The sequence below is a fragment of the Bubalus bubalis genome, chromosome 18 (genome assembly GCF_019923935.1).
Source record: "Bubalus bubalis isolate 160015118507 breed Murrah chromosome 18, NDDB_SH_1, whole genome shotgun sequence".
NCBI classification, from domain to species: Eukaryota; Metazoa; Chordata; class Mammalia; order Artiodactyla; family Bovidae; genus Bubalus; species Bubalus bubalis.
Window position 1 is genome coordinate 44,474,888 of NC_059174.1, and position 12,657 is coordinate 44,487,544.

Consider the following 12,657-nt stretch of genomic DNA (forward strand, 5'->3'; position numbering starts at 1 on the left):
GATAACCTCATTAATGTAGTAAACTTGCTATTATAGATGTCATTGTGAAAGGTTGTTGTTGAATCATGTGAAGACTCCGGGATTCTTGGCGCCCGGAGGAGAAGAATTCAATCTGGGGCCAGAGACGACGCTTGATTGCTCAGAGCTTTTGTGTAATAAAGTTTTATTAAAGTATAAAGGAGATAGAGAAAGCTTCTGACATAGGCATCAGAAGGGGGCAGGAAGAGTACCCCCTAGTGTTAGCAATGAAGTTATATACTCTCCAGTGAATCCAAAGAATGTCTGGAGGTTGTAAAGACCTCACCAGACCTACTCCCATAATTTACATTTTAAGATAACAGAATTAAGCCAGAAGGTTTAATCCAGAGACTGTCCTCAGGCAGGATGCATTATTATTATATAATCCTAAGGAATGTAGAGAAGGAAAAAAAAGTTTGTCCTTTCTTTCTCCTTGAGAATTCCAGACCCCTCTCTCCTTGGGGACCTCTAGACTTCTTATCAACCTGCCTAGGAAATGACTCTCTCAATTGTTAAGGTACAAACTCAGGTTGTTTCTCCAGAGGAAGGTGAGCTAACAGATCCCTGAGGCATGGACCACGTGGCCAGAGAATTGTAAACCAGAGACATATCCTACAGAGAAGGCAATGGCACCCCACTCCAATACTCTTGCCAGGAGAATCCCATGGACGGAGGAGCCTGGTGGGCTGCAGTCCATGGGGTCCCTAAGAATTGGACACGACTGAGCGACTTCATTTTCACTTTTCACTTTCATGCATTGGAGAAGGAAATGGCAACCCATTCCAGTGTTCTTGCCTGGAGAATCCCAGGGATGGGGGAGCCTGGTGGGCTGCCGTCTATGGGGTCACACAGAGTCGGAAACGACTGAAGTGACTTAGCAGACATATCTTAACTCCCCAAACTACTATTTAAAAATGTCACAAGATGATGATTAATCCCTCTTTGTTCTTCCCCTTAAAAAAATCCCCTAACTCAAAGACCAAGTTGAAGGGACCTGAGGCTTGCCTCCCACTTCCTTGCTTGACACCCTGCAATAAGTCAGTTCAGTTCAGTTCAGTTCAGTCGCTCAGTCGTGTCCGACTCTGCGACCCCATGAATCACAGCACACCAGGCCTCCCTGTCCATCACCAACTCCTGGAGTTTACCCACTCATGTCCATCAAGTCAGTGATGCCATCCAGCCATCTCATCCTCTGTCGTCCCCTCTTTTGGCTCCATCCCTTCATTCTTTCTGGAGTTATTTCTCCACTCATCTCCAGTAGCATACTGGGCACCTACCGACCTGGGGAGTTCCTCTTTCAGTATCCTATCATTTTGCCTTTTCATACTGTTCATGGCTTAGTCTCATTGAGTTAGACAAGGCTGTGGTCCGTGTGATCAGATTGACTAGCTTTCTGTGATTATGGTTTCAGTGTATCTGCCCTCTGATGCCCTCTTGCAACACCTACCGTCTTACTTGGGTTTCTCTTACCTTGGACGTGGGGTATCTCTTCACAGCTGCTCCAGAAAAGTGCAGCCGCTGCTCCTTATCTTGGACGAGGGGTATCTCCTCACGCGGCCCCTCCTGACCTTGAACTTGGAGTAGCTCCTCTCGGCCCAGCCTCCGCTCCTCGGGCGTGGGGTGGCTTGTCTACAAATTTCCACTTTCAGAGTTTGGCTTTTTTCGCTTGGGCACAAGAGGCCTTTACTCCATTACACATATGCTGCAAAGTATTTTTCAAAAAAAGAAAAGTATGCATCCAGCTCTTTATGTTATACAGCCACTTTCCACTATTTCACACGTGGTGGTGTGTATATGTCAATACTACGTTCTCAATTCATCCCACCCTCCCCTTCACCTGCTGAGTCCACAAGTCCATTCTTTACATCTGCCTCTCTATTCCAATTTAATTATTTTTTTAACCAGTGATAATTGCCATTGGATAAATTCCTCGAATTGGAAAGAATGAATCAAAAGCTATGCACAATTTTAGGGTTTTTTTATATCAAATTGCCACAATACTCTAGAAAGCTTTGCCTTAGTATACCTGCAGTGTGTGGGAGTGCCTAACAAAAGTGTTACACTGTTTTTGCCGTTCAATGGGTGAAAAGCATTTGAAAACTATTTTGCATGTCTTTGATGAAATTTCAATATTGATCATATTGCCCACTCACGCACTTCGTGAGTGTCCTTCACATCTATTGTCTATATTTTTTGTGTGACATTCATTTTCTTGTTAATTTGTAAGAGCTCTTTACATAGAGGGACATCAGTTTTCTAATCTGTTAGAAGTTTTGGTCGGGAGTTCCAAATCACAGGCCAAACACCATCCTTAGGCTACTTAGGCCGAAGACCCGGCTGTGCGCGTCGCTGAGAAACACTACTAACAGAGGTGTGAAGCCCTTCGCTCACAGCCCAGCCCTATCCGGGGCCGGCGGACTGGCCACACCCTCGGGCTCCGCCCACTCGGCGCCGATAGGCGGCCGAAGTGCGCAGGAACGGAAGCTGGGCCGCCCCTCCCCCACCTGCTTCCGGCCGCGGCTCACTTCTCCCGCCTCCGCCTCCGCCGCGGCTCGTGGTCGTCCCGCCATGGCACTGTCGCGGGGGCTGCCCCGGGAACTGGCTGAGGCCGTGGCCGGGGGCCGGGTCCTGGTGGTGGGGGCGGGCGGCATCGGCTGCGAGCTCCTCAAAAACCTCGTGCTCACCGGCTTCTCCCACATCGACCTGGTGAGGGCCAGGCGTGCGCGCGGGCTGAATGGCGGGCCGTGGAGCCGGGGTCGGGGGGCTTGGGGCCCGGAGGTCGGGACTGGAGCTGAGAGCACGGGGCCAGACCCAGAGGCCCCAGGGTCGTGGCTGTCCACGGGGAGGGAGCTCTTCCACAGCGACGGGGCGGGCCTTGCCGCACGCCGGGCCCGCTCCGCACGCTGAGGCCGAGGGCCAGGGTCTTCCGGGCGTCTTGCGGCGGGCCTCCCACCACCCCCCCTACCCCTCCCACGCCCCGCCAATTTGTGGCGGCTCTGGGGTGTGGCGGAGCCCTCGTGCTTTCGCTTCAGAGCGGTACCCCAGTTTGAACGGGAGGCAGGAGATGGTTGTTTCCAGTCCCTTGAGGATGTTGCGAGTGTTCAATTCAAAGTCCCTCTTAACTCAATATCCAGAGCAGAGTATGGCGCGGTAATAACAATCAGGACCTACTGAGCGCTTGTCTCGAGCCCGATTCTCTCCTGAGGTTTTTACTCGCCTTAACGTATTTAATCTTCACTGCTATCATAGGCTTTGTAAACGCTGTTTTCATCCCATTTTATTTTTAACAAATAAGGAAAAGTGAGATGCAGTTTGGTAACTTACTTTGGGTCGCCTGGCAACTGGTAGGACTCCTTTGGGGCTTATGCTCCTCTCTTCTGGGTACAGACAATTTGCGTGACAATCATTTTTATCACCATAGATTATTTCGTTAAAGGTATTGGTTAGGATTTTAACTTTTGCATTGGTGTGCAGTGGCGAGAATCTATTGCAGTTTTGAGTCAGGTTATTTCTGTTATGTAAACTTAAGAGGTTTGGAGTTGTAACCTACAATTTGGTTGTGAGTTTATATAGCGTTTTAAGGTGTAGTGGAAACATGGAATTAGAGATGACTGACTGAACTAATAAATGAGTGACTGGAGGGAAAAGCATTTATGCATTTTCCTTTGGTTTTTATAGGGTTTGTCTTTGCATTCAGTTCTGTATCACAAATCCCAAATATAAATGTGGCATAGCTGATATTCCTTTAAAAGGTTCATTTTGTTACAGACATTGAGTTGGGGCACCTGAGAAATAAATGTTGATCTTTTTTTATTTGGTTTGATTTTTGTAGTAATTTAGAAAGCACGAATAAAAAAATGTTATGTGATTATATGTACTGGTAATTTTCACAAATTATAGCCAAAACCATGGATGTTATACAGAATATTTGATTACCTTTCATATAAATTTATTGAAATGGAATGAAAGTGGTTTTAGTTATAATTATTTATTCTTCCCTTGTATTTAACGTTTAAACAGCAATTAGGTAAGACTTAAAACATGAGACACTTAACCTTGTGTAGAAGGTTCCCTCCACAGGCCTAAGGTAATAATTGTAAATAAAATTGTGGATGGGTAAGGACTTCTGAATTAAAGAACATGGTAAAAATTCAATAAATCTGTTTGTCAAATATCATTTAAGAAAAAGAATAAGGCACAGTTTATTATATTGGGTTTGAAAGAGTAATTGCTGAGATTTATAGAGAAGTGATAGAAATTGAAAGGAAAAAAAGAAAAAAAATTGAATGCATTTTCAACATAATTCTGTGCCATCTGAGGAATTTCCTAATATATTTGCCAGGATGATTAAACAAGCAAATGAAGAAAAGAATCAGTTTTTTGAGGGGAGGGAGGATGTTATCTTTGAAATTAAACCTTGTGTTTTTTTTTTTTAATATGTATTAAATTATTTAATCAATTTAACACTTTGGTATTAAGAGCCTTTTCTCCACTAAGGTAGCAAATACCAAAAGTTTTGGGTTATGGATGCAGAGAATAGTGATATTTATTGCTCAAACATACCAGGAAATTGGTGATTTATCTGGTCTATGTATTTGTAGATTGATCTGGATACTATTGATGTCAGCAACCTCAACAGGCAGTTTTTGTTTCAAAAGAAACATGTTGGAAGATCAAAGGCCCAGGTAATTGTTTTTCTCATATTGTTTCTATTTATCTGTTCATTATTATTTCTGCCCTTGGGGGATCTTCTATTTATGGCATTAGATTAACTTGGGGTTTCTAGTAGGAGGGAGAATATGGGGGAAGCCGTCTCTTTTTCAGCTGAGGGATTATGAAGAATAGAAAGATCTATCTAGTAAAGGACTGAAGGCTGTGCTCTCCTTTTTTTGTCTGCAGAGAAGATAAGTGCTTTTCCTGACCCTGTAAATGGTATCCCCTTCTTGCTTAAATTTTGGAGTGTTTACTTAGAGTGAGCCTTGTGTTCTACGTTCCCCAGAGGTTGGCTTCTCCTGTATTTTGAGCAGGTGAAGCTACAACTTAGGCCATTGTTCACTTTAGAAGAAGACAGCGTCCCCTGAGTTCTTGCCATTCTGACCTTTCTTTAGTTCCGTGAATGTTCCATCTTCATTCAAGGTTTTGAAATACCTTTTGCCTTTGCTTTTTTCTCAGCCTTTTGCGTGAACTTTCACTGTTTTCCTGTTTTCATTTTTCACATTTTCTCTAGTTCTTTCCTAAATCTCTAAATCAGATCTTCCTTTCATTACAATCTCTGCTTTTTCTCTGTATCATTATCATACTTTGTAGTTACGCTTATCTAGATGGTTATTTGATATATGTCACTTTTATTCACCAAGTGCCATATACAAATTCTGATATACGGAAGATATTTAGTAAATAGTTGTTGAATGGATGAATGATACTTGGTTAAAGCATTTGATACTTTTGCTGAAGCTGGCCATTCATGTACAAGGGTGTGTGAGAGGAGGCAGCTGTTCTGTTAGTTTATAAATAGGTGTATATAGCTTAATCTTGTTGAAATTTTCCTGTTACATTTTTGTATTTTATTTTTAATATAAATATTATATAAGGTGAAGTAGCAGTTGTCTGCCATAAATAGATTTTGTATATAATTAGAATTGTTATAGTAATTTAGTACATTAGTAATTTAGTGTTGTTTGTTTTTCCAGGTTGCCAAAGAGAGTGTACTGCAGTTTTACCCGAAAGCTAATATCGTAGCCTACCATGACAGCATCATGAAGTATGCTCTGATTATTATGTCACAAAATTGCATTTGCTGTGAATTTTTAATTAAACCTTCAAAGTATATTTTTATTAGCTAAATATATGAACTCAAAGTCATTCTCCTTTCTAAAAAAATGTTTTTCTGGAATAATGAAAATGCAGTAGGTTATGCCCACATAAGTTAAGTGGCATTCTTTTAGCAGTATATTTGTATATACATATGTATATATTCATACACAGACACATATGGTTTGAATGATTTAGATAAGTGAGATACTTTAATAAGAAGTGAGATACTTTAATACTTTCAATAAATCATAAATAAGTTATGAAAACTTAAAAGGAACTTACACTCTTTATTAGGGCTGAGTTCTATAATATAACATTGGGGATTGTGATGGGCCAGTAATTCTGATGGTACATAAGTATTCTCTGATCTCTACTTAGAATAAATACATAATTTTGAAGGTGTTGGGGCAAAGGAACTCTGTGTCTAAAATATGCTTTATCTGTAGTTGTTGTCTGGCTAACAAGTATAAATGGTATTAAAAACAATGAATTCTTGTTTGAGGCCTGGAATTAAAGAAAGTCTTACGCTTTCTCAGGGAATTTATGTCTCCAGGTTCCTTTTAATTCTCTGGATGTTTGCTCTACAAGCTTGCTGATAGCCCTACAACCTTCTTACCCTGTGTTGCTTTCCCAGTGCTGCTAAAAGCAGGGACCCTAGGGGCCTGAACCCTGCTGATCTTGACCATGTGAGGTGAAGCCACAGGCTAGGCAGATCCTGGGAATGTATTCTTTGTATGTTCCCAGGCACTTGCTGCCCCAAGAAGGCCTGGTGGGACTCGTAAGTTGTGCCAGTTTGGGTTTTCTGCTCAGTGCCCAAGGTAACTGGCCAAAAAGGATGTGTAGTTATTCACAGGGATTAAGGGGAAATAATTTCTTTTAAATCTGTTGATGGTATTTGGGAATAGTCAGACCTATGTATATATGGTAGAGACCCCTAATACCAGTTATTTTTGCACTGTTATTAGTTTAATATGCTTTTTAGTACCCTGTTTTATTCTGTAAAGCTCATGTATAAGGCCAGTTGTTTTGGTGACTTTTTTTTGTTGTTTTACTTTGTAGCCCTGACTATAATGTGGAATTTTTTCGACAATTTATATTGGTTATGAATGCTTTAGATAACAGAGGTGAGATTATTTTAATAATTTTAAGTATTTCCTCTCTTCCGTAACAAGGTTGTTTATTCAGTTAGTGTTAATTAAAATATTTTCTTAAAAGTTAGATCTTAAAAGAGCTAAAGGGAAGTAAGATCAGGTTTAAAGATTGCCATTTGATTGTAATTTTAACTGGAACTGCTGTGAAATAGGGGAAGCTAAAATCACTAAAGAGGATGACTGTGAATGTTGTGTGCATGTTTGTTCCGCATTATCCCAGCACTTAAACACAGTGACTTCCTTTGTTTATGTGGAGATCTAAGAAATATCAGGGTCCAGATTTCACCTAAGGCCAATTAAATCAGACTCTGTAAGTGGGACCTAATGATCATATTTTTTTCATAGTTCCCCAGATGATCTAAAGGACAATTAGGGCTAAAAACCACTGATTTGAGAGTAAGGCAACAGGATGCCAAAGTTATAGAAGTCATGGCTCTTGAATTAGTTTTGGTATATCTGGTGCTGTGAGAGACCAGACTGGCTTCTGTTGCATGTACACATTTTAGACCATTTAAGCTTGTAGAAGTTGGTGATATTTCATATATTAAATACTGTATAGCCAGTTACTGTTAACAGATCTGTGTGTCTGAAATATGGAATGAAAATACTTAGTCCTTTTCTGTAATTACTTCCACATGTAAAAGTACATCTATCAAGTGAGTTTGTAACAATTTCAGGTCAGGAATATCAAAAGAAAAGACATACAAAGTAGCTTAAGAAAGAGGCAGGATAACTCTTTTAACCAGGCTCATCTTTGTTCCCTTAATCTTGTTTTTTTTTCCCCCAATCTTAAACTGCCTTAATTGTTCCAAGTTGATATTCCGTATTCTCCGTTCACTTCCATGTATTGTCTGATAATTTTAGTAGAATAAGACCAAGTTAAGGGCTTGTAAAAAAAACATTAAAACAATGTTTTAGCCAAGTTTAATAGAAGGTAGCCACAGCAGTAGAAGAGGAAGATGGCACTTTGGGATTAAAAAGTAGTATATAGGGGTGCTTCTCATATAGTAAATTTATAATACAAATTTCTTATGTTACAAATTTTACTGTTGCCTGTCTCTTAAATGTCTATAATAGTTGTATTATTCTGGTCATAGTTGTAAGAGAATTGTACATGAAATCAAAACAATAGAAAATGGTTTGGGTAAATTTGATTCTGATTACAGGTAACAATGTAATCTTTTTTTTTCCCTATGAACTCCTGTTAACTAGTATTTTTCTTCCAGCTGCCCGCAACCATGTTAATAGAATGTGTCTAGCAGCTGATGTCCCTCTTATTGAGAGTGGAACTGCTGGTTATCTTGGGCAAGTAACCACTATCAAAAAGGTAAAGAACATCTTTTGTTTAGTTTTGCTCCCCAAATATTTATTTGGGACCTTAAGGAGGGAATGCTTATTTATATTTATTTGGGGCCTTAAGGAGCCAAAGAATGCTCAAGCTGCTGCACAATTGCACTCATCTCACACGCTAGTAAAGTAATGCTCAAAATTCTCCAAGCCAGGCTTCAGCAATATGTGAATTGTGAACTTCCTGATGTTCAAGCTGGTTTTAGAAAAGGCAGAGGAATCAGAGATCAAATTGCCAACATCTGCTGGATCATGGAAAAAGCAAGAGTTCCAGAAAAGCATCTATTTCTGCTTTATTGACTATGCCAAAGCCTTTGACTGTGTGGATCACAATAAACTGTGGAAAATTCTGAAAGAGATAGGAATACCCAGACCACCTGATCTGCCTCTTGAGAAATCTGTATGCAGGTCAGGAAGCAACAGTTAGAACTGGACATGGAGCAACAGACTGGTTCCAAATAGGAAAAGGAGTATGTCAAGGCTGTATATTGTCACCCTGGTTATTGAACTTATATGCAGAGTACATCATGAGAAACGCTGGTCAGGAAGAAGCACAAGCTGGAATCAAGATTGCCGGGAGAAATATCAATAGCCTCAGATATGCAGATGACACCACCCTTATGGCAGAAAGTGAAGAGGAACTCAAAAGCCTCTTGATGAAAGTGAAAGTGGAGAGTGAAAAAGTTGGCTTAAAGCTCAACATTCAGAAAACGAAGATCATGGCATCCGGTCCCATCCGTTCATGGGAAGTAGATGGGGAAACAGTGGAAACAGTGTCAGCCTTTATTTTTCTGGGCTCCAAAATCACTGCAGATGGTGACTGCAGCCATGAAATTAAAAGACGCTTACTCCTTGGAAGGAAAGTTATGACCAACCTAGATAGCATATTCAAAAGCAGAGACATTACTTTGCCAACAAAGGTCCATCTGGTCAAGGCTATGGTTTTTCCTGTGGTCATGTATGGATGTGAGAGTTGTACTGTGAAGAAAGCTGAGCGCCGAAGAATTGATGCTTTTGAACTGTGGTGTTGGAGAAGATTCTTGAGAGTCCCTTGGACTGCAAGGAGATCCAACCAGTCCATTCTGACGGAGATCAGCCCTGGGATTTCTTTGGAAGGAATGATGCTAAAGCTGAAACTCCAGTACTTTGGCCACCTCATGCGAAGAGTTGACTCATTGGAAAAGACTCTGATGCTGGGAGGGATTGGGGGCAAGAGGAGAAGGGGACAACAGAGGATGAGATGGCTGGATGGCATCACTGACTCGATGGACGTGAGTCTGAGTGAACTCCGGGAGTTGGTGATGGACAGGGAGGCCTGGCGTGCTGCGATTCATGGGGTCGCAAAGAGTCGGACACGACTGAGCGACTGATCTGATCTAAGGAGGGAAGAAGTAAACTTTGGCTATGTATTACATGGGTTTGTCAGCCTCCAGAATGTAAGGAATTTTTTTTGTGCTCCTCTAAAATTTAGGATGCTATGAAGGTACGAAAGAGTACAGGCAAAGATCTTATGTGTTAAAATCCTTGCATGTATTAAAATGTAGTTTGTGTCTTAAAATCCTTAGGTTGGCAAGCATAAGAGACTACATGATATGTTGATGTATGCTAAACCAGCTTCTAAAAAGTTAGTTTTGGCTAGAGTCCAGATTTATAGTCTAGAGTACTTTGAAAAAAATTTTTGGTCTATTTGTGAAGTATTTCAAGTATTTAGATAAAACTAAAGAGTAAGAACAAGTACCTGTATGTTCATAACTCAGTTTTCTATAATCTTAGTATTGTTGTTCATTTTCTGCTCAAATTTTTTTTCTCTTACTTCTTTTAAGAAATTAAACAGATACATTGGAAGAATCATTTGCATGTTTTAAAACTAAAAGAAATTATATACTCTACTTGAAATTTGATACTTTTGTCTGTTCGGCAGTTTATCCAAACCAAAAATTGTGGCTCTGCTTCAGTTGTTTTTAGTGTTTAGTATTACTCTTTGGGAGCTTAATTCATATCATACTACAAAGACTTGTAAATATTAATTTATGAGGGATGCACTGCTTGCTATATGCCTGGCCCCAAGAAAGCATGTTGGAAGAACACCAGAAATGGCATTATGGAGAAAACCCTGGATCTGCTGCAATTTTTATTAAAATGGTATTTGCAGGTTTGGGGTCTTTAACAATTATTGGGAGGACATTGCTCATTACCGTGATCCATCACTGAGACACTAGTATGTATTAAGGCTGAAATAGAGAACTGCCAGAATGAAGAATATTCATTTGAAGTTTTGAAAAATTATCACAGGTGTTGTAGACTTCATTCAGAGATTCCTTCCAGTGTAGATTTAAACATAACCCTTTAGCAATGAAATGAAGAGTATTTGGTTTAGCAATACCTAAGATTTTTTCCATGCATCTGATTAGCTCTAGAAATTAAATGCTTTAAATTCACTTAATCTTTAGGACCTTTTAAGGTAAAGCTATAAATAATATTTAAATAATAGAGTTTCACAACTTTGGAAGATAATTGGTTGGAAAGCTGTTATTTGTCTTTCCAGTAGTTTGTCTATTCACTATGATCGAGGTAAACTTGTGTTTTCTCCTCACTGGGCCAGGAATCAAGAGTCCTGGCTTAGTCTTAGCTGTGACTGGTAGATTCAGTTAGGTTTTATGTTAGAGTTTCTTATCTGTAAAGTAAGGATTTTGGGAGTCACTAATATTTTAAAATTTTCTTGATAGTTGGAATGTAAATGAAAGAATGAATTACAGTATTGAGAAGCCACTGTCATTGGTTAAATGTTTTTCTCACATCTTTACTTTGCAGGGTGTGACCGAGTGTTACGAATGCCATCCCAAACCAACCCAGAGAACTTTTCCTGGCTGTACAATTCGTAACACACCTTCAGAACCTATTCATTGCATTGTCTGGGCGAAATATTTGTTCAAGTAAGAGTATATATATTTCTGGGCATATTTAGTACTGGTGATGGACAGTGGAATTATTTATTTAAATACCATGGAGAAATTGTACTTAACAATAATGGAGCTTACTCTGACTGGAATAGGCATGTAATTAAATGAGTACAAATCTTTGTATTTGAAAACACTAAAACATACTTAGAAGTAACTCACTGGTTAAACAAGAAATAATGGAAGTTGAAAATAGTTTGTAATAATGCTGAAAATACTACATGTGGAACTTGTAGGATACGTTGAATGTGGTAGTTGAAAGAAGTTACAGGCTTACATAGATGAAGAGTGGTGAACATTAATCAGCAAAGGATCCAACTTATGTTGGAAAAAGAACAACATAAAGTCAGAAAAATTAGAAGAAGGATGTAATTGAGGTAAGAGTGAAAAATAAATTGGCAAGTTTGATCATAAAAAGGAAAGAGGGGGACTTCTCTGGTGGTCCAGTGATTGAGAGTCCACCTACTGATGGAGGGGACATGCGTTCGATCCCTGGTCCAGGAATACTCCACATGCCACGGAGCAGCTAAGCCTGGGCACCACAAGTGCTGAGGCCCGAGCAGCCTAGTGCCTGTGCTCTGCAGCAAGAGAGGCCACCACATCGCAACTGGAGGACCCAGCGCAGCCAAAAATAAATTAAAAAAAATCTAAATGGTATAAAACAAAAAGGATGCCCAGTTGTATTTATTCCAGGAATGCAAGCATGATTTAACACTGGAAAGATCTATAAATGCCGTTTACTTCACTGAGAAAGAGAAACTGTATAATCTTCATAGATATAGGAAAAATGTTTGGTAAAATGTAGCAAACACCTTTTCATCTTCTTAGTAAAACTAAGAAGGGAATTTTATCAAGTTGATATCTTCTAGAAATCTGCAGCAAACAGAGTTTTATGTTTTGATTAAGGTATTACATACTCAGAAAAGTACATATATAATGACAAAATTTCATGAGAAATACACTTGCCGGTTTTATTTATTTGGGAAACTTTTTTTTTCTTTTTAATAGACTTTAGTTTTTAGAACAGTTTCAAATTTGAAAAGGATTGAGAAGGTAGCAAGTTTCCACATTAGGTTTCCTCTGTTGTCAACATCTTATGATGCTAATGTATGATGTGTAGGTAACAGTGGATCAGTATTGATGCATTCTTTATTAACCGAAGTCCAAAGATTATTTAAATCTCCTTGGTTTTTACCCAGTGTTTCTTTTCTATTCCAGGATACCACGTAATTACTTATCATATCTTTAGATCCCCCTTAAGGAGGCTGTGACAGTTTTTCAGACTTTCCTTGTTTTTGAGGACCTTGTTAATTTTGAAGAGTACTAGTCAGGAGGTGCCTGGAAGGCTGCAGTCCATGGGGTCGCGAAGA

The 12,657-nt window shown here is 39.7% G+C and overlaps 1 protein-coding gene across 3 annotated transcripts in view; it reads left to right on the plus strand.

Moving 5' to 3' along the window:
• The first annotated feature begins 2,503 nt into the window (after positions 1–2,503).
• UBA2 (ubiquitin like modifier activating enzyme 2) overlaps positions 2,504–12,657 on the plus strand; it is a 32,316-nt gene continuing 22,162 nt past the window's right edge. Inside the window, exons 1-6 of one of the 3 annotated variants that reach the window (XR_003104610.2) lie at positions 2,504–2,724; positions 4,620–4,703; positions 5,709–5,779; positions 6,892–6,956; positions 8,210–8,310; positions 11,142–11,263. Coding sequence is in view for 2 of the 3 variants with exons in the window: in XM_006043209.4 (XP_006043271.1) it covers positions 2,587–2,724; positions 4,620–4,703; positions 5,709–5,779; positions 6,892–6,956; positions 8,210–8,310; positions 11,142–11,263 (581 nt within the window). In the remaining variant the exon portion in view is untranslated. Of the gene's footprint in view, positions 2,725–4,619; positions 4,704–5,708; positions 5,780–6,891; positions 6,957–8,209; positions 8,311–11,141; positions 11,264–12,657 lie in introns of those variants that run through there. The other 2 variants (XM_006043209.4, XM_025269029.3) reach the window with 2 other exon arrangements.